Source organism: Cheilinus undulatus, linkage group 7 (assembly GCF_018320785.1).
Source record: "Cheilinus undulatus linkage group 7, ASM1832078v1, whole genome shotgun sequence".
Classification (NCBI taxonomy): Eukaryota; Metazoa; Chordata; class Actinopteri; order Labriformes; family Labridae; genus Cheilinus; species Cheilinus undulatus.
The window spans coordinates 25721243-25743685 of NC_054871.1; the positions used below are offsets into that span (position 1 = coordinate 25721243).

General features: G+C 40.0%; 1 protein-coding gene across 1 annotated transcript in view; it reads left to right on the forward strand.

Moving 5' to 3' along the window:
• Positions 1-679: 679 nt before the first annotated feature.
• p3h2 (prolyl 3-hydroxylase 2) overlaps positions 680-22443 on the forward strand; it is an 85858-nt gene continuing 64094 nt past the window's right edge. Inside the window, exon 1 of the mRNA XM_041791078.1 lies at positions 680-1284. Coding sequence (XP_041647012.1) covers positions 868-1284 — 417 coding nt within the window. The 5' untranslated portion in view covers positions 680-867. The remainder of the gene's footprint in view (positions 1285-22443) is intronic.

Consider the following 22443-nt stretch of genomic DNA (forward strand, 5'->3'; position numbering starts at 1 on the left):
TTCAAGAATGTCACATGTTTAATTCATACCAAATTGTGGATGAGACTGCTTAGCAGTGAGTCTTCCAGCAGAGGGAGACATTCATCTTTAAGTGGATTGTGTCTGAACGTCTTAGTACTACGTCTCACTGACTCCTAAATGCAAGGAAAATGTATTACATAAATGAGATATTAGTTTGTTAATATTGTGATGCAATGGTCGTAACTCAAATATAACTTAAATATATTTACACTATCTTTAACGGGGTCAGTGCACATTTCAACTTTAGTCTCTGCTGATGAAGTTTATTTCTTTCTTTTCTCCCTCAGTGTCCTAGCTTACCAAAAATAGGCTATGGCTGTTTTTCACGCATTTCTGTGGTTACTTCATAAAACGCTGGAAGGAAACCAGTTTTTCTTTTCAAAGTGTCCAGCGGAGCCTTTGAAGTTTTCAAACGCATCTCACGAAACAACAATTGATTGTTTTCTTTTAAAAAAAAAACACGGCGCTCCTGGCGTCGTTTACCTTCACATTTTTAAGTTACAGTCTGGACAAATGAGCACATTACTCGTCGTGTTTATAACGGCCCACGAGACTTCTGTAAGGACACTACAGCCCCACTCGTCTGCTCTAGCAGCCTGTAAGGAGCGCGCGCCGTGATTGTATTCTGCCCATTCATCTCTTGGGGGGAGGAGTTAAGGAGCCAGAGAGGGGTCACAACAAAATGTGTGTCCCCGACTGAGGCAACATTATTTCCGCCCTGGCCCTGCTCCGTCCTGAGTGTGTTTGTGAGGAGTTTTAAATGGACTCAAACACGAGTCGAAGCTGCTTGTTGTTGTGACTGACAACCGCCTAGTCCGCTCCTCACCGTCTGAACCGAAGCAGAGGATGGATGGAAACTTTCCCCTAGCTTCTCTCGCCTCAGTAGTCCTGCTAACTCTGTTGTTGTCATCTTCTGCAGCTTTCCTGGAGCCTTACGACCTTTTATACAATAATGCCGTTCAAGCGTTTTACAACAGCGACTATGAAAACGTGGTGCGCTACATGGAGGGAGCGCTCAGCAGCTACACTGAGGTCCGACGCACCAGAGTTCGGTGCCGGCTGAGGTGCCAAGACCAGCATCCGTTTGATGGGACCTTCACGGACCTGCGCTTCTTCGATGTGGTGCTCCGGAGAGCATCGTGCATGAACAAATGTATTGAGGAGAAACTCGGCTCACAGTCTATGCACAAAGTCAGTGAGGATGTAGTCCAGGACTTCAACAGGAGGATCCCCTACAACTATCTACAACTGGCTTATCAGAAGGTAAGGGGGAGGGGGTCTGCGTGGGAATCTCAGAAAGCACGCTGTGAATGAAAAAGTGTGTCCACACCATGTTACTCAATGCATTCTCCACCAGCTGCTTCTCTCAGAAACATGATGAGTGATGAGGAAGAAATCAGGATGATTTCAAAGATGCTGCGCAGGACACATGCAGACTGGACAGGCTGGAAACCTGCTGTGGTGTCAGAAAGAGTGGATTATCTTATTTAAAGGCTGATGGTTTGATCCTCAGCTCCTGTCACAGTGTCCATGGGTGAGCCACTTAAGCCCAAATTACTTCAGAAGACACATCAGTGGAGTGAAATGGATATGTTAATGATATTAGCCTGTTTTCTGATGGTTTGGGTGCCCCTAGTCAGGCAGCCCCTGGCATCTGTACATGTCAGATGACGAGTGGGACATGTAGTGTTCAAGCACCTGCTAGTTATCCAAGAAAGAAAATGCAAACATAGTTTATTCGCACTTTACTGACATATTTCAGGGCTATAAACACACTTGGTCATTTAGTAGCTAAGTCTTGTGCAACATTACAGAAGCCCTAAGGGCATGCATTTACACATTTTGTCTTTACACCATTCTCCTGTGATAACTAGCAAAATTAACTTGTTTCTCGAGATCTCCATCTATTCATCTTGGATTGACAACACTACTTTACCGTGAAAATTAATTTATTTTGATGAGCTGTTTGGAAAAAAGAGACTGAAATTATCTTATCATGGGAAAACCAAATGTTTGTTAGCTAAGATCTCGATAAAACTACTTAAATTTGTGCGGTATCATGGGCAAGCGGAGTAAAATGTGTGGATGCATGACCTTTTTAGGCTTCCATACATACAGATAGTTTTATTGCAAAACATGACACAATCTGGCTATAAATGCACCGGCTGTAAAAATAAGGACCAACGCCTATGTTTAAGTTAACAATTTAGCGCTGATGCTGATGCGTTTTTTTAAAGTTCTTCTTTTGGTACTTTACACAATGAAAAAAGGGAAATACAACCCACAAAAGATAAAACCAAAGATTTCTGTGGTGGATCTTCCTTCTCCTTACCAGTGTTGGGAGTATCATGTTACAGTAATGCTGTTACTTTTTATGGTCACTAGTAGTGTAACGAGTTTCTTTCTAAAATCATTAACGGCTTTACAATTACTGAGAATTTAAATCACACGTTACTCATTACTTTTACAGCTGACAACTCTTTGATGAAGGTTAGAAAACATCCAGTTCTGCGGACGACGTGACAGGACCATAAGTACATCAGCATCCTGTGAGAGAATAGAGCCTCTGCGGACACACACAAACAAACACAGGCACTGAAGCGCGCGCACACATCATGGCTCAACACTTGAGCCTGAGCTCTCTGTCTTTGGAACACCAGCATTACTTTTCCCTCCTCGGGATAAGAGACGAAAAAGAACAGGGAAGTTAACACTCCCACTTTATTCCAACTTTATGAGGTACTGAGTTAAACACACAGAACAGTTAAGTTTGTTTCCAGAGAGCCGGATGCTACAAACACCGCTAACCCAGGTACAGCTCACGTTAGCAGACCAAGGAGGAGCCACCCCATGTAAACAACCAAGGCCAGATTTTAAATCACTGCCAGCTGCACAGTGTGTCACCAAGGCAGCACTAACGTACTAATAGAAAGGTATGTTGTTAAAAACACGCTGATATAAACTGTAGAATCTGCCGCCTTCAGAGAAATAATGAGAAAAAAAACACTGAGAGAGAGCAGCACATTTAGAGAGCAGCTGGGATTTAATCTGTACTCTGTCAGTAGAGTACATCTATTTTAGACTTCTTAAACAGTGTGCAAATGCTTTAGTGTCAAAAGTTGAGAAACATTTCTACTGTGTTCTTGTTTCACCACTTTCCAACATAATAATAATGGCTACAATGTTATATGAAAATAGAGTTATTTCCTCTCACACTGCCACAACAACACAAATGAATGTGATGTGTAGGCTACAATGAGGATTGAAGTAAAAGAAAAGTAACGCCTGAGTTACTTTTCAAAGTAACTAGTTACTTTTAAAATGCAGTAACTCAGTTACTAACACAGTTACTTTTTGCAAGCAGTAACTAGTAACTGTAACTGTTACTATTTTTCAGTAACTTGCCCAACACTGCTCCTTACTGCTACCTGACCTCAGCTAAATTAAATGGTCCAGGACTCACATGAGATTTATATATTCTCTAGAGCAGTGGTTTTCAAATGGGGGTACGCGTACCCCTGGGGGTACGTGAGATTTTAAAATATATTCCAGCTACTTCAGAAAAGTAGCACCTTCCTATGCATGCCAGGAGCGACACAATTTTTCGAGTACATTATGTACATTCTAAAATCACATTCGTGCTGAGAACGTCTGCAGTGTGTTTTCTCTGTCTTCTGATAAACAGTGATATTTATTGAAGTGGAAGATTAAAGGTTTCTCCCCCCCGCCCTTCACTCCATGTGTAACGCGGCACTTTTACACACAGCCAGAAGGTCAGTGTCGTCTTGTTTCACTGTTTCATTCACTGTGCCAGCCAAGTTTGTAAGAGGAGGGACTGACTTTTCATTCATTCTATGTCAAATATGATCAATGCTCGTAATAAGGGTGCAGCTGAGGCTCGCTGTGAGAGGAGTTAACTCCCCCACGGCGCACAGATTGGCTCACCTGTTTGTGTTCCAGACTGGTCAGAGGAGTAATTTCAATGAGCTGGTTGATCCGGAGCATTTATAAGTCGTATTTCTGAGGTCAGAGGAGGCTGTGTTGGTAAATATTTCACTGGAATAAAGTCCTGTTAGTTTGGAAACAGCTCTAGCTGTGCAAGTAGTGCATTTGTGGTAACATGGACATGTCGGGCTGCCTGCTGCCTGTTTCCCTCTCCACCATGCTATGTGAGGCAAAAACACAAGAACTGACTACAGACAGATATGAGGAGAGGACAAATATCAGGTGGTGTTAGAGAGGAGAACGTTTTGTTCCTTTGTCTGCCTTTAAAATCGGCACCACCACCATGTGTGCTCGTTGGAGCGCTGCGAAATGATGTTGCTGGTGTGGAAGCTTGCATTGATTCGCTACAGGTTCGAAAAGTAAATATTTTGTGTGAATAATTTGCACAAAAAATTTGCGTCTGGAGTGTAAGGACCTTAAGTTTATGAAGTGGAGTTTATATTTTGTAAATTAATTAAATTTAATGACCCTAAAACCCCCTGAGTCTCCCCCATGGTAGATTGGTTTGACCCACATTGGCACATGCCTGTAAATCACTGTATTCATAATCTCTCCATTCATAAAAAGGTTCATGATTTATTTTTGTGAAGAAATGCCGATCTATAACTAAGTTCATGATTTCAGAGGAGATCTTTATTATGATCCCAAAAAGGGCACTAAGCTGTCTTTTTTATGATCTCTTTTTTTTTTTTTTTTTTTTTTTTTACAGGTTTTTAGTTCTTTTTAGCTCTATGTTTTTATTCCCAAATTGTTCCAGAGAGACCACTGCAGCTGAGCAGAGTGTTGCACACTTTTGGGTTTAAATGGTTTTATGCCTTTCCAGTCACTGTCTTCAATATTCCCACATTTAGTGATGAGATGTGCCATGAAATTAATCATGCATTTTTAACATTTAACATGTTTGAAAAAATATTTTTAATTTAAAATTCTTTATCAGTTACAAAGTTTGATAAATCAGACAGCTGTCACAGCACTGTTTAATGTCTTTTTGTTTTTTGTTTTTTTGGCCTAAAAGCTTCACGCTGTTTAGGGGTACTTGGCTGAAAAATATACTTCACGGGGGTACATGACTGAAAAAAGATTGAGAACCGCTGCTCTAGAGATTTTTTTCATAAAGATTTATTTTTCTTCTCAGGCAGCTAAACCCTAATCATGCATTAACACTTGGCCCTGCCAATGACAACAGATGGCTGTCCTCAATTTATCATAGAATTTCAGCATGAACACTCTGCTTTGTCAAGAAAGTGATGGATAACTGCCTTAAGAGTGAGAACAAGTGAGAGAACCAATGAGAGAAGCACAGTGACATCAAGTTTTAGCAATTTAAGTAAAAGTTGCAGTGCAGAGTTGTAGTTTAAATAGAAATTTAGAAAAATGATTAAGTATTTTAGTCTTCAACCTTGATTTAAAAGAGCTCTTACTCTCAGTAGACCTGATGATTTCTGGGAGTTTGTTCTAGATATATGAACCATTGATACTGAATGCTGCACTCCCATGTTTGGTTCTGACTCAGTGGACACAGAGTAGACCTGCACCAGATGACCTGAGTGGGTCTGGATGGTTCACACTGTTTTAAAAGGTCAGGGCCTAAACCATAACCTTGCGAAGCAGATGGATATGCCTGTTTCCTTGTTTTTCACTGGTGTATCCATCTTGCAAAGCTCCCATCTGAACCGTTTGGGCCTGGTTAGAAAGTGACAGGAGCAAACAGCGACGAGGGGCAGTGCTTTCAGGTGCAGCAGAGTCGTGACGTAAACAAGCAGCAGCAAGAGCTGGTGCAGTTATGGAGGAAGAAATTAGCGTGGATGCTGCTAAAGCACCAGTTTTATCAGAACTTGACAACATTTCTCCATTAAAAGAAGAACAAAGAACAGCAGTGAGTTGTTTTCTTTTCAAAAATGACAAAAGTCGAGTACCTACATGTCTATAGTCACCATGTTTTATGTTATTCCTCAGTAGCTGCGCACGTGTAGCTTGATAGCAGCTATGTCACGTGTTTTGTTGCTCTTATTGGCCCGTAGAGATATGATAGATAGAACGTTCATCCAATCACACTGAGTTTTTTCCAAATTCTCTGCCTTTTCTCAAACGATTCCTATTGAAGCTTTCCTAGATGGATGTGTGAAACAAAGTCTACTCTCTGAGAGACAGGGAGCCAGTTTAAAGCCCTCAGAACAGGACTGATACTACCACTGTCTTGGTCTTAGTGAGGACTTGAGCAGCAGCATTTTGAATCAGCTGCAGCTGTCTGATTGACTTTTTAGGCATACCAGTAAAAATACTGTTCCAGTAGTGAACTCGACTAAAGATAAATGCATGGACATGTTTTTCAAGGTCCTGCTGGGACATTAGTCCTTTAATCCTAGAAATAATTTTAAGGTGATAATAAGCTGACTTTGTAAATGTCTTTATGTGGTTTATAAAGCTTTGGTCTCAATCCACAACAACACCCAGGTTTCTGACAGGAGTTGCATGCTGACTTTCAAACACTCCTCCTTGGGTTTAAAACAAGCTACCTCAGTTTTTTCTCTAATTAACTGAAGAAAATGATGGCGCATCCACTTTTTAATTTGTTCAGTGCATTTACCCAGTGCTTGTGTGGAGCCATGGTCACATCAGGACATTGAAATGTAGAGTTGTGTCATCTGCATAGATGTGGTGATTTATTTGGTTGTTTTCTGTTATCACAGCAAGTGGAAGCATGTAGACATTGAACAGAAGAGGCCCTAGGATGGAACCTTGGGGGACTGCAATTTTTGTCTGCTCAGATATATAATATTACCTATTGACACAAAATAGTCCCTTTTCATTTAGTAGGATGCAAACTATTCTAGTACTGTTCCTGAAAGTCCCACACAGTTTTCCAGTCGGTTGAGTAGAACAAACCACATTGTGAGATGATATGTAAGTATAACTGCAGATGCTTATACATGTGTGATAGGCCTACTTGCAATAAGCTAAATTCAGTCAGGAACACTCTTATCACTCATTTTAACTTTTTATTGCAAAATGAATACACTGTTTTACTTGACGAAGAAGGCTCTGCTCTAAAGATGCTCCTTGGGTAAGTCAAGCAGCATGCTTTGACTTTCCAGGGAGTGCATAGCTAGTAACCCCCATATGGATGGATACATTAATGACAATGTGTACTGAATACAAACAAATTAATCCACGGTAGCATGAATCTGAACATGAGGGTGTAACAAGCTTTATACTATAAAGGAGGAGGCTGGGGTGGAGGAGGTTAAGCTTTGCCAGCAGCAGCAGTGTGGTGCATCAGCATTAATGCAAGCAGGGATTAGTGAGAGGTATGTAATACTTAAATGCACCACTATATTGAGAGAAAGAGCTGTGATTGGCTTTGGGAGCTGGGAGGCAATCATTGGGATCAGCTGGCCGTCAGCTGATTATGGCTGGGCATATGACTACAGTGTCCTGCATGAACTAACACTGAGGGTCATTAATTGACAGATGTCGACTAAAGCCGGTTAAATTGCTAAATATTATGGAAAGGTGAAGTTTAGAACACTAAAAAATATTTCTATGTGACTCATAGAGACTGGGAGTTTATAGACGTTAGAATTCACAATATGAAGTGACTTTATCAACAGATCCTGCTGTCATCTCATGGCTGGTTTTACAGCTTTATCTCATCAGTCAAAACGAAGTCAACTCAGAATTTTAAGGCACTAAGACTGTTTTTAAAGTTCTAACAGCATCTTTGCAGTGCATAATGTAAGCCCATGTGTTAGTTCTCAAGTTTCCCACACATCAAAGGGCATGTTGCTGACTATGTGTTGTTATTAGATTTACCTGCAGGGACATCAAGGCTGTGCGGCTGAGACACAGCAGCTCAGCTCAAAAACATGTCTGTGCACTTGCTTCAGTTCAGCCCTCTGTTTACAATTCCACTTTGTCTTTTATGGCCCCTCTGAGTACAGTTTTATTTTAGAACAAACGTTTGTGGGTTTTTCCATTTAGGAGGCAGTTCTCTTACTTTCTCTTTCCTCCTTCATCCCACATCCACAGAGTGTGAATTACTTAACGCCTTTAAAATGCAGTTTAATCATACTTTCAGTGTAGCTGTATGTTGTTGCAACACTCTTAAACTGTCGCTGTTCCTCTGTGTTTTCACAGAAGAAATCTTTTTTTATTCCTCTTAAGTTCATTTGAATTTCCCAGACGGTATTTCCCAGGAGGTCTATCCAGGCTGGGATGATGTTGAGCACAAAGCGTGGGAACAATTCAGGAAACAGATAAAGCAGGAGAGCTGGAAACAAAGTGCGTATTCAGAATCTGGGCTCGATTTGTTCCTCAGGAATAATAAAGTTTTATGTTGTGTCTGTTATATTGAGGGGATATTGCCTCCAGTACTGTATAAAATTGTGTGATTAAAGCCGTTTGATGGATTGTTTTATTCAAAAGCTCCTTATTTATTTCAGCATCTTTTGTGTGTAATAACAATGTTGAATGCTCCTTGTTGTTTAGGACTTCGGAGAGATAAAAAGACTGGGACATGACAACATGAACACTGCTAACAATGACACAATGATCCCTGCAGGTCAACTTTAGGACACTTCAGGGGGTGGATGCTTGCAGTCTCGCAGGCTTGAATTGTAGCTTTATACAGCAGAAAGCTAATGTTAGTATTTAAAAGAGTTCACTCAGACTTAGAGTGAGTCTGATGGAAATTTCTACCTCCATGTGAACGAGGGAGTGACATTTTAACCAGGTTAGAGCTCAGTAGGGAAGCTGGCTCCCTCTCCTCACATGAACCTGAGACCCAGTAGACTTCCAGCGCGGACGGCTGCGGATCAGCTCTAAATACCTCGCTGATGACACACAGCCTCCGCTGTTCAGGAGTGGAGGGTAGCTAATCTACTCCGTCACTGTCTGGTTTCTCAGTTTCTCTCTGAATCAGCAGAGAAAGACCAAAAGCCGATGTGATCCGCTCATAAAAGTGTGTACTTCTGTCTAGACATGAGCTGGGACACAGCCTCTCGTGGATCCTCGCCAAGCTGTGAAAATAATGCTAATATTTTGTAAGGATATTCTCAAACATCTGTTTGGAAGATAAAGTGAAACATTGTTTTATTCTCCAAGTATGAAGCAGAAACTCCAGTGAATGTTTCAGCAGAGCTTTCTTCCAGCCTCTCCAAGCGTGTTGACATCTTCATGAAGTGAGTACATGGCAGAAGATCAAGGCTTAGAGCTCCGATGTTGATCTAACCACAGGTAAGGAGAGGCAGAGCTGGAGCCTTCCTATTGGTCAGGCAGATCAGAGCAGTCAGTGTGTATGTGCGCAGATTAGTTCCTGAATCATCTGTGTGTGCAGACACCCTCACACGTGTGTTAGTATGGGGGTACGCGGTGGTGTTTGTGAAAATAAATAACATTCCTGCAGTATTTAACATTCCAGCGTCACACACCCTCCTCCTGACAGCCTTTGGCATAATGCAGCCTTTAGGCTCCACAGTCACCAACTGTTCCCCGACCCCAGGCTGCTACGTATGTCCCTAGCTCGCCCATCCCTCAGCCGGGCAAATATTTTATTTTCCTGTTGTGGTCTGTTTGCTTTTCTAAAAAAAGAGAGGCATGACGCCTTTTTCAGGTGTTAAAGGGAGACTTCTGTAGCTGACTCGGACTGTACCATGGTGGCCTCTGATGATCTCTGCCCCTGAGCCGACACAGCTCTAATAAAAGTTCAGAACTGACCTCAGAGATAAAATCTCTGTTGCTGTGTCTTTAACCACCCAGTTTCCAAACATTACTTTTCCAAGAAGTGATTGTGGAAAGAGAGCTCTTTGGTTTCTTTTTCCATTTCATTTCATTTAGTTACATGCTTAATTAATCCATGTTATATTTTGAGAGATTATGAGAACGTCAGAGAAAACCCTTACAAGATCATTTTGGATAAATTACAACCACTCTTACATTTATTTTCAAAGCTTTAATGATATAAAGAAAATTTAGGAAATTTGGGTACAGGCTCTTTGCAATCATGTTGATCCTGAATGTCTGTTGGGGCCGGGAAGTGGGGGACAGCTGTTATAAATGAATAGTAACGGAGGAAAGTATGTGCGTAACATTCAAAATGGATCTCAAAGCTGCCATTATCATCAGGAAATTTCTACATACTTTGAATACGATCCTTATACTTCACAAAAAATGATTTTTACCACTGTTGAACAGATTTACCCAGAATGGGGGCGATCAATATCACAAATACTCGGTCCTGCAGACCATCTAGCATCTGGTTTCATTGAGTCAAATGAAGGGAGATGGGTGTCAAGACTTGCTGAGCACCTTCAACATATAAAAAATCCTCATTTTTGTCACAAACATGGTTTTATTGAAATAGTACAGCGCTAGAAATAGAATCAACCATGTGAAGCTGGCAACCGAGTGCTGATGAGCCATTCACGAACGAGCCCGCACTACAACTGCTTTTATTTTAGTCGTGGTAGCTAACTTTCGTTTGACTGCCAGTTTCCTCCATCCTTTGCCATTACTTTGCCATTACAGAACAAATCATGGATGGCATAACAAAAATCAAAAAGTGCCAGACTTTCTATCAGGAGGTATCTCAGGTGTGTTCTTTATTGTTGTTTGCTATGGCACACTTCACAGTGAAACAACAGATGGGTTCCAAAACCCTACAACTATCTGTTCAGGCATTAATCATGTTGCAAACATGTAGTCTGTGTATGTGACCCATCAAATTATCAAAAATCCAACTGAAATGGTAACTGTTGTTACCTGGTGAGTGTACTGATCTTGCGGTACATTGTATCATATACTGAATACCCAGGAGATTCCTTGATTTGTGAAACAGCTTGTATTACAAGACTGATATATCCAGTCATTCAGAGTGATGATATTTCTCCAGAAAGGCCCTGCTGACATGCTCATCTCATGTACCCTGATTAACCCCAGCTCTTAAAGCCAGAACAGATCATTTGGAGCCTTCAGTGTAAATGTAGGTTTAAAGTTTGGAGACAGAAAGTCCATGCAGATAAATGTAGAGGTTTACCTGTAACATGACTATGATTTGATACACTTGGGGCATTTCTTGTAATTTCACTGATACAATAGAAACGGAGGCAGCTCTCTCATGGCTTTATCAAATTAATCCATCTTGGGGCTTGAGACATAACTTAATAACCCTCTCACCATCATCATTTGTTATGAGTTTGTTATGTCTCTCAGCACAATATTAGAAGGTGACATAGGGTCAGAACAACCTGTGAAGTTTGCTCGCTGGAATTTCTCTTTATTCATGACTGCTCCATGAACAAGATGGTTAATAATGGCACAACAGTGGCTCAACTGGAGTCTCTTTCACCATAGATGACCAAGCAGTCTGCAGCTTTAGTTGTGCTGATTGTTCTGGCGTGGTCTGTGTGACGAGTTGGTAATAGTTGTGACACTTGTGTGCATTTAAAATAGATTTTAGCTTGGGAGGAATAGGAGGATTTTCAGATTCCACATCAGCTTGAACCTCAGCAAGGAATGTTGTACATAGTGAACATGAGTAGCCACTCACTACACTGCTGTGGAAGTATTTATTGATCTATTTGGGGAAAAAAATCAAAAACCTTTTTTGTTCCTTCTTGCACTTGTTGATTAGAGAAACATTAAGACTGACTAGATCAAGATATGCTAATCTGAAGTCTTCTCTTATCTAAACATACAAAAGCATCAGATCATATGAACAACATTCAAAGAGATAGTCAAAGGAGACTGGTATCTGCACTAATACATGTCAGTGCCGTGCTTTGCCCGGGCAGCCAGACTTTGTGGCATTTGATTTGTGCCAAAAAACTTCTGCATGAATGGATCTGAGTGGATAACTGACCTCAGGAATGTGGTAGCATGCTGTGGCACAACACACCGATATTGTTCTCACCCTGATTAACAATTAAACGTCTGCAGGAGAGGAGGAGGCCAGAAGCTGCTATGGATCACTTCTGGAAACACTGCAGTGGGTTTCAGGGATGGGATGACACAACAACAGGTTGTGGGAGGGAACTGGACTTGGCTCTGGGGTTATTTGTTGAGCTCTGGCGGCTGTGAATGTGAAGCTGAGGCAAAACAGAACCACAGACTGGACAGAGGCTGGATCTGAAGCTTTTGATTCGACTCTGAAACTGTCATTCCCTGATTAATAGAGATTTCTATCAGTGACTGCATTCTGACCAGAGGGGTTTTCTTAAGTTATGGAAGTTCACAATATCCCTCATGACAAATGGGAGGATTTGGACCAAAATCCACTGTCTAGATCCAACCATCTGGAAAGCAGAATTAAGATGTATGTGTGCATGTAGACGTCTGTATTTCAGTAACTGGAGGGATGGCAGTAAACACAGTTGTTCTCTATAGATTCATTGTGTGTGTATGGATGTGAATTCCAGTTAAGTGTGCATTTCTCGATGATTATCAGTCCGGAGAAATCAGGGCTGGGATGGAAAACCAAGCATTTGCCAGGCACGTTCAGCTTCGCTTGCACTGGATGAGCATCAGTACCTGTTTTGACCTGTTTTGGCAACAAACAGAAGCTTTGGCACACAAGGTTTTATAATCATCAAAAAGTGCAGGCAAACCTGTGCACGCAGTTTCAAATAATGTTGCCAATGTTTATCGTGCAGTTTGGACAGTGCACAAGTCTTTCTGCATTTTTAAAAAGATTTTGGGCTCTTAATGGGGTGTGGTCTAACCCTAGGGCAAGTTTTGAGGGATTTAGAGAAATAGATGGGGGTTTTTTAAGTTTCAGCACTTTTGGGGTCTACTGGTCATTATTAGGATGGATATTTCATTGTTTTAAAAAAAGTGGTATCCTAAATACAATACAAGACAACACAATACAGTATAACATGGCAGAATGTGATATGATACAATAAGAAATGATATGAAACAATACATTACAATACAAAAAATATTATACAGTATGGTACACAGTGGTATAATACAACACAATCAGGTACAGTACAGTACAACTGATGTGGTACAATACATAATGGTAAGACACAACATTATACAGCAAGATATGGTACAGTATGATATGATACAATACATTATAATTTGGGCTGTTAATGTTAACACTCCTGATTAATCTGGAAACCGTTGAATTACCAAGTTTGACCACAATGTCCTCCAGTAGCCCTTCAGTGCAGATGTTTACCTGCCTGGCCTTAAAATGGTGAAAGTGACAAGTAAGGGGACAGACCCGTGTCAGCTTAACGGCAAATAAAAAAAAAAAAGCCGCAGAATGCAAGTTTAGATCAAAGCAAAGTTGTGTGTTAGCAAGTAGCAAGTAGACAGGGGTGTTCAACCCGCAACCCAGGGGCCAACTGTGACCTGTGCTTCATTTTAAATTGGGCCACTGCAAACTCAAAAAAATTCAACATAAAATGGCCCATAACAGAACGTGATGTTGTCCTTGACTGTGTTGTATTAATTAGTTTCATCACTAGGCATGCTAAATTTGTAAACAAATATTTTGACAAGAAGAATTTGCTGTGATTTTGCTTGACTAAAATGAGTCAGCAGTGTAAATGGTAAAGCAGCAACCAAAATAATGATATCTTGATTCATAAAAAAGGATTACAGCAGCAGGTAACAGCTTGGATTGTGTTAATCTGCTCTATCTGCCTCATCTGAAGGTCTTATTTATGAAGCATGTGGAGATAATGTTCTTCAAGCAACAACTTGACTGGCAGCTTCATGCAGTTTGTTTGTGTCTGAATGTGGAGATGAGTGGTCAGCATTTCTCCTCTCTGCTGCTGGAGCATCGTTCGTATCCTTATTGAGAGTGCCCACCCTAAAATCCTTAATTATGATTGGCCATTTATTTTGTCATCCATTAATGGAAGAGTGTGATGAAGTCTATTTTTACTATACATATCTTAACTTTCAGTGTGTTGGCTTAGTTTAACATAATACACTAAAGATAAGCTCTATCAAAGTGGCCCTGTCATTATGTTTTCTGTATGTGGCCCTCAGTTAATAAAGTTTGAACACCTCTGGTCTAAAGGTGTTGAAAATGTTTTAATCTTAGTTTATATATTACAGTATCTACAAAAGAGACAGGTAAATTGGTCCATTTTTGTGTGGCACTTATTCATTGAACATAAACTAAGGTGAGATGTGTTGGCATTAATTTGTACCTTACTCCTTACCAGTAATCTACTAAGGACAGTTTACAGGATTTATAGACAGAGCGTCTATTGAATAAAAAGTTTGTTTTAGACTGTTTGTTGTTTATGTATTCATATAGCCATGGATGTGTCATTTACTGTAATCCCCATGTTAAAACAGCAGAGTTGTAAAGGGCCAGTGTGCTCTGTTAATTTTGCCTTTACCAGAATGTTTGTTCACATGAAGCCAGCAGCCGTTCAGGATCTATTCTGAATGTTTTAGTGTCCTGCTCAAACACAGATTTGGCTTTGACAGAACTGTTGGCACCACATTAGGCCACTCCACCTTTTAGTCCACACAAAGAGTAAAATGTCCCTCGGGTTTTCTGCCGTATCCTGTAACCATCCTGCTGCTTGTTCTGCAGAAACCCTGAGCTATAAATTGTGCTAACGTCTCAGGTTGCTTCTGTCCTCAGCAGATAATTTCTCACTGCGGAGAGCTGCGGGCCATAGAGGGGAACCACAGAGAGGGGTTTTAGGGGGCTATAGGAAGGCAAGTGTGTCATGGAAAACACACATTATTATCAGCTTATTCATTCTAACTTAACACAGAGAAGGTTTTTATCATTCTGTCATGCACAGCACAGATTTGTGTGGGTTTTCCATGTTGTATTGAACTGTTTGAGATTTTCTGATGGCTTGGCAAAGGTTTATGGTGTTTGGTTTATGAGCTATTCAGTCACGGCAGGGTCACAAGCCTGTTTTGCTCTTCCACTGGAAAATTAAGCTGCAATTTGACCGTATGCATTTTGACTGTTCTTTCCCAGCAGTGGTAACTGAGCTGATATTTTGGTTCATGGCCAAACAGTGAAAGCCTCTTCCCTATCCCTGAGATATAATGTTAAACATGACTCTGGCTCTTGTGGCTGCAGAGAAAATGACTTTAGCTGTTGTTTTGGGTCAAGTTTGACTCTGGTGTTGATATTTTTTATAGTGAAAATGAATTTTGTTTTATGTTTTCTACGGTTTGCAGTAGCAATGTCATATGTGACCCCACCTTAAACCAGCTGGTACACTGGTAAAAACTATTAAGGGGCTAAAACAGTATCAGCATTGTTATCATGGCCAATTTACTAGGGAAACAATCACCTTTTTAAATTCCAAAACCACATCATATATACTCATACTAACAGGTGTATAATCTTAAACTCTGTGGAAACAGAATTGAAACTGCTGACTTGTCATGCTGGTCTGGTCAGTTGCTCTAATCCAGTAATCCAATGATAACACTAAAGCTGATATGTAAACACATTTTTCTCATTGTAAAGAACATTCTGTACAAGAACTGACCTGTCGCTCATATTTTGACGGTCTATTTTTACCGTCAAAACATTTGATTCTAAATTGAATGGTAGTATATGCATTCTTTTTTTTTTTTTTTTTTTTAGATACATTTTCTGGTCATTTTATGCCATTATTTAAAGAGGAGGACAGTGAATAGAGCTGCAAACAGAGATGAGAGAGCAGGGCAGAGACATGTGGGAAAGGAGCCACAGGCCAGACTTAAATCCAAGCATGTGTGTGTGCGTGGCCCAACCTAACCACTAGGCTGTCTGCACCCTGTATATGCATTTTTTTTTAAATGTCAAGATTCCATAATAGAAAACTTCAAGTAATTTCTTTGGGTATATATGTACATTGTATGCAAAACGTATTTTTAACAGTCACTGTAAATTTGTCTCATTTTGCCTTTAGGAGAGCAAACAACAACACTGTAAAAGCTATGAGCTCTTTAGAGCACAAAATGAAAATATGAAACTTTCTATGATATTTTTGCTTTCAAATTAAAAATTTATTCTGCTTGAACAACAGGTTAGCAGGGTGATTTCCTGGGATTATCTTAAGAAAGTGCTTAAAATACACTGAAACGCATGCTTCTCAACAGCTAAAAAGCTACCTTTAGTTCAGAGTTAAAACCTCCATCCTTACAGCACATTTAAAAATTAAAGAAAAAAAAAACTTTATTTGAGGTAGGTCTGTTGGTTCTACCTAAAACTTCAAAAACTTAATATTTCATCTTACATAGTGAGGCATTAAGGTACATTCTGCTGATATGTATAGCAATATATCACGATATGATGTGATACAATACGATATGAAACACTTTATTGTCTCTTTAAGAAAATTTATTTTGAACTCCAAGTGCTGCACACATTAAGTTGCCATTTAACAACACATAAGTAATAACTAGAACAAGAGCAACAATAATGCATACATACAGAGTTGCACATATTTAAAAAAAATCAACTGTACAACTCACACATATTGCACATACCCATATTGCACAGATTTTCATAGAAATGTAAAGAAAAATGATAATAAAAATGAACAATGAGGAAAACACAATGTTATTTTACAATCCAGCTACAGCCTCAAGAAACATTATTCAGAATCCTAATCATTGGGGAGCAGGTGGCCTAGTGGTTAAAGGCGCTCCCAATGTACGCGGGTGGCCTGGGTGGGAGGCCGGCCCTTTACCGCATGTCTCTCCCCCGCTCTTGACCCTGTTTCCAGCTCTGTCCACCGTCCTCCTCTATCTAATAAAGGCCCAAAAATGCCCAAAAATAAATCTTAAAAAAAAAAAAAAAAATCCTGATCGTTGTGGGCAAAAACAACTTTTAAAAACAATTCAGTTTACATTTGGGAACTCTGCATTGTCTCCCTTCTACCTTCAAGGCTGTCTGCACCAGACGAGCAAGTTTAGATTTTAACTGAACTGAGAGATTACAGCATCAGACTTACATCCTGTCCCAGCCTAAAAAAACAAAAACATGATCTACTGATCTGCACAAAACCACCCGAGTCCACCCCGAAATAACCCCGAGATAACCACCACTGCCCCGTATCCTCAGGTATACTGTTGACATAGCTGGCCTGATGATCCCTGAGAGGCCAAAGCTGTTGACTGGCTGACTGCTGAATGTATAAACCATAATGAGAACTGGGAAAATTCCTGAAAAATGTAGGGTATATCAGTAATCTGATCATCTAATCTCTCTAAGGTCCATATTTTTCAAATGTTTATTACGGGCTTTGTCATTTGAGATTCCATTCAGGTAACCTGAATATGTTTTGGATTTTTAAATGCTGATTTGAAGAAACAAGGATGTCACCCTGAGTCTGGGACACAGTCATGTGTTTACTTTTTCTCTCACCACCAACTAAAATAAAGCAAAAACTCCAAATTGAATCCCAGATTAATTAATAATGTTAAATAGTTTAAATTGTAACCGTTAAAAGTTTGCATTATAGATTAATCCCATATATTCACATCACACCGTTACTACCTTTAATGAACAGTCAAAGTAAGCATTTTTCAGTGTCATATTCCACACCCTCCGGTATTCCTCAGAAATAAGAATTTATTCATATTTGGGGCAGTTTGTTTGCCTTTTTGACCCCACAGCTGTTTCCTGTAAAATTCCACTAGAAGTGTTGATTGTTTATCTAGGCTCGCTCTGCTGTCGTCAGCCTGCAGGGTGATGGTCCCCTGTGGGACTGGGTGGTAAATGTGTGCTTATGTGTGTAAGGTATGCACTCTATATCAGAATGTGTCTTAAATCATAAGGCGTTGAATCACTGCTGTTTACAGCCCTGCCTGTCTCATGTTATAAACTCTACTGTGCTAATGTCTTTATTTTAGAAAACAAGAGCGAGAACATGAGAGCTCTCTGAAACCTCCCTGCTCTACACATCACCAAGTTGAGTTTGACAGCTGGCATCGGGAAGGGAACTATATCCATTTTGCACACCCCCTCCTTCCTCCTCCCTCTGCCTGCCAAAGAATAATTCATCTTAGCGGTGCATAACGCCAGGATTTCCAACTATTATCCCCTGTTGCTCGGTGACCCGTTTATCTGTGTCTTCAGATCTCTGCATCTGCTCTCCCACAGAGGTTACTCCCTGCAGCGAAACAGGTAGTATTACACCTATTTAGAGGACAGGAGAAAGTAGTTTTCATGATCTCACGTTGACCTGACCTCGGGCCGACACTGACCCTGCAGCGCTTCCACATCTGGTTCAGATCTCGGTGAATTGCAGCTAATAACACTGCTAAACAGCATCAGGCCCAGGGAGCCACAAGCAGGTCTGTCTACTGTATCAAAGTTATGTGACAACAATGGACGAAAGTGAGCAGAAGTGCACTCAAGTAGGTTTTGTTGCACTTAAGTCATCTTTAAACAATTAGAGGTCTTTAAAATATTTTTGCTGAGGAGATGATAAAGTCATTGTTATCATACTTCTGCTCTGAATTGACAGAATGAGCAGTGTATCAGCTTAAGTCCACAACATTTACTTCACAGGGCAGCTTTATAGCCTCCATATGACTGTTGTTTGCACCATTACCCACACTGCTCAAATTAAACAGAAACAACTGTTTTGAAGACGGTAATTCCTCTGTTACTACACTAAATATTCTGTGAAAGTAGTTTTGGACTCCCGACATGTGCGTGGTCATGTCCAGAGATGCTGATTAAAGAAAAAGCATGACTCTTTGACTCTGTCATCACATGTGTCCTCAGCCCAATGTCCCCTCAAAACCTTTGTACTTAATTTAGGACTTTGTCTTAGCAGGAGGGTGTCATCTGCAAAGCGTTAAGTGAGGTCAGTTCATATCATTGTTGCTGCTTCGTAAAGGCTGCTTTTAAGATACGCTGGGGTGATTAGCAGTTCAAAAATTTGGACTGAAGGAGTTGTTTAGGACTAAAAGTCCTTGACAGCACGCCCGGCTTGAAAATGAATGTGTCTAGAACAAATTAATCATGGGTCAGAGAGTCAGAACCCATCTGTTCAAAGAAACACTATCAATCATTTCTCATTTTGTTTGTGTTTGGCTGGCAGAGACTCTCTTTTCTAATTAGTCTTTGATTTCAACAAACTCTAAAGGTTTAAATAGGAATTTACTTCAAACTTTTACAGTTCATCTGAGCAGACAACTACAGCTGCGTCCTTGTTTGTTGGGATATGCATTCCAAGTAAATTACAATTCAAAATTCAATGGAAATAATTCAAACTATGCAAATTACTGCCAGTGGCATAGTGCCAATATCTATAGAAATAAATTAGATTAATTAATTCACTTAATAATGCTTAGGAATTAGATTGTTCCTTCAATCGTGAGATGCTGAGCTACTCTGTTTTTTCACGATGTTTAGAAAATAGTTTTTAGATATTCTAACCCCACTATCTGGCAGTTATACTGCACAACAACCAAGGGCTGATAAAAATAATCTAAAATAGTTGTAAGATGAGTAAAAAGTTGCCCACATGCTTCAAATTTTTAATGCAATAATTGTATTAAATAATTGTAATAATGATAAACAATTGTTTGTTGGTAATGATAGTCATCATCCCAAGACATTACAGCTTTGCTAATAGGGACATAATGGTATCAAAACCTAACAGTACAGTAATACCTCGGCAACAAGTCCATGATACAGTTTTTTAGAATCAAAAGACCCCCACAAATCAACAAATGAAGACTTGTAAAAAAGTGATGTAGGCATTTACTGTGTGCATTAGACTTTAAAATATTTAGAGTTTACCAAACTCCTAAAACAAACTTCTAAAACCTTCATTGTCCAACACTGAAAACAGCTGCATGTCCTGGGCCATATATTCACAGATACACCTTGTGATCTGTTGAACCCTCCTGCTGTTGTGGCTAAGCAGGAGTATGAGTGCTTCCTGAAGAGTCTTTTGGCCTGGCTGGATTCTGCTCCTTGCATCTTTTCGAATCTTTTCAAGGTGATGATTTGACCACTGGCTCCTCATACAGTAGTCTGGCAGTGACTGCTTATTGTTTTTTGGTTTGTCCGTCACCTTTTCTCCTCCACAATCTCTCTCACTCGGTTCTCCCTTGTGGCTTGTAGTATCCACCATTTTCGCGCTGTCAGATCATGCCAGTGAAAGGACTCAAAGGAGGATGGGCTTCACTTTCTGCTCCACTTAAAATAAATTCACGTTGCCCTGAGTATCTATCATTTCAAAGCATCACATGTCTATGACCGTATTTTTTTTTCTCAGACTTCGAATTTTGAACACCATAGTAATCAATGGGAGCATGAGTTCCTCGGTGGCGCTGCTTAGGCGTGGGTCTGCCGCCTGAGAAGGCAATTCTAGTTTCAGCTTTGTGTTCACACTGACAGGAAGTGCTTCATTTTGTCTATGTGTCGCTCAGAGGCTAAACATGTTTAATCCATAAACCTTCCTTGTACAATTGTTAGCTCTGCCTCAAGATAAGAAAGACAGCCCCGCCCACTCAGAGCATCTGTATGTAGAGGAACAATGTCAGTTTTCATTGCAAGAGTCCAACTCAAAGGACAACTGCCCAAACTGAAGCAAATACTTTATTCAGTCTAAAATACATAAAAGAAAACTGTACGGTGACTGGTTGGTACATGTGGAACATGTAGGGATTGACTGGTGCTAAGGTGTGACATCTATAAGGAAAGTTGCATAATATACCTTTAAAGTGAATAAGTCGATCAGTGATAGAGTTCACTTGCCGGAATTGCAAAAGTTGTTTTTGTTGTCAAGAATGTAGCGTTTTATTGGGTTTTGATGAGAGCTTAGAAGGAAAAATAAGCCTTCTGTGTCCAAGTCTAAGGAACACTGGCTAAAATTATAGCATATAAAAGAAAATCCTGGTTTTATGGTTTCTTTTGTTTATCTTACATAATCGTTCATGATATTTTATAGGGATTTGTAATGCCATTTAAAGTAAGACTTTTTTTGTCAACACTGGTCAAAACTGTGAACTTGTTCATGTTTTTCTTTAAATCAAATACAACTTAAGGACTGATGTAAAATGATTAACTCATCAAACTGGGTCTTAACTCCCTGGTCTCCTGTCAAAGTCTTGTAGTTTATTGTTTAACAGCTTTTAACACCTGGCGTCAGCTCGGGGCTAACGTTTATGTTCAGCTCAGTTTGCCAAATCAGTAATCAGTTTTTAAAGCAAGGATTTGAAGCTCAATAAAAGTTGGAGGACTATGATGTAACTCAGTGGGAGTGCCCCCTGCAAAGAATGAAAACTTTTTTAGCCCAGATGTGATTCTGAGAAAACATCCTCCGTGCCACTGCTTCAGGGCAATGTATTACTATGTGACCACATGTGCTCAATAAAAGATAGGCATTAGTTTTCTTGAGTGTCTACATGCAGGAGTGATTGTTTCGCTTACAGAGACACAAGAATACGGGAAAATAAATACTTCCTGCTGCTCCGATCATAAACATTACAACACAGTCAAGGCCAGAGACCCTCGGCTGTTCACAGACTGTTTGGCATTCTCACTGAGGCTATCCGATGTCATCCAAAAGATGTCTGCTTTGTGTAGCAGTGTGGCATGTTTACAACCATTTATTGTTTGGGTCTTGAAGCCTCTCTATTGCTCCATCTCTCGTTCCTGTTTCCAAAGCCCTGAGTCTTGTCACGAGAGTCACTGAGTTTGAAAGAAGCCCTCAGAAACAAATGGACAGTAAATGCTCTTGAGCATTAAGATCACACAAAAGTGTAAATGAAAAAGACAAAATCCTGTTTCACACCATCTTTATTTCCATTTAGTCTCAAGCTCATGTTGTATCTTGAGGACTCACTACTTAGGTATATGAACACCCCAAGTTTTAGAGTGGAAACTCTCCCATCCTTTGGTGAATGGTAGACCAATATGAAGATTTGACTTCTGTTGAAAGAAGAAGAAAGAATTGGTATTTTTATTTAAACAATAGTAGCTGTGTCTTATTTTGGAGGAAAATGAATAGTTTATTTCCTGCTGTGACAGCTTTGTTGTATAGGAATTTAATTTAAACAGGATTACCTTCTTTTATTGTTGTCTGGCATGTAAATCTTTACATCTCAGTGGAGACATGAGGCTTCTTAATTTAGCAGAGAGATGTGGGTCCTTCTAGAGGTATTTACAGAATGTGAGCCCCCTGAAAGGCCAAGGTTGTCCTTCATTGTCCTGATGAACCCTGCACAAAGAGTTTGAGCTCCAGCCATCAGACCACTTTTGTGTACTGCGAGGAGGACAATATCAGTAGATTCTAGCTTAAAAAAGTTGAAACTGCATGGCAGATTTTAAAATTTTCTGCTGATATTTACAGCTAAAACATACAGCATACGGGGTTAATTGTATATCAGCCTCAGATATCAACAAAATATACAAGTAAACAATAGAGTAAGGATGGTTGCTTAGGGCACTAGGCTTTTTCAGATTTT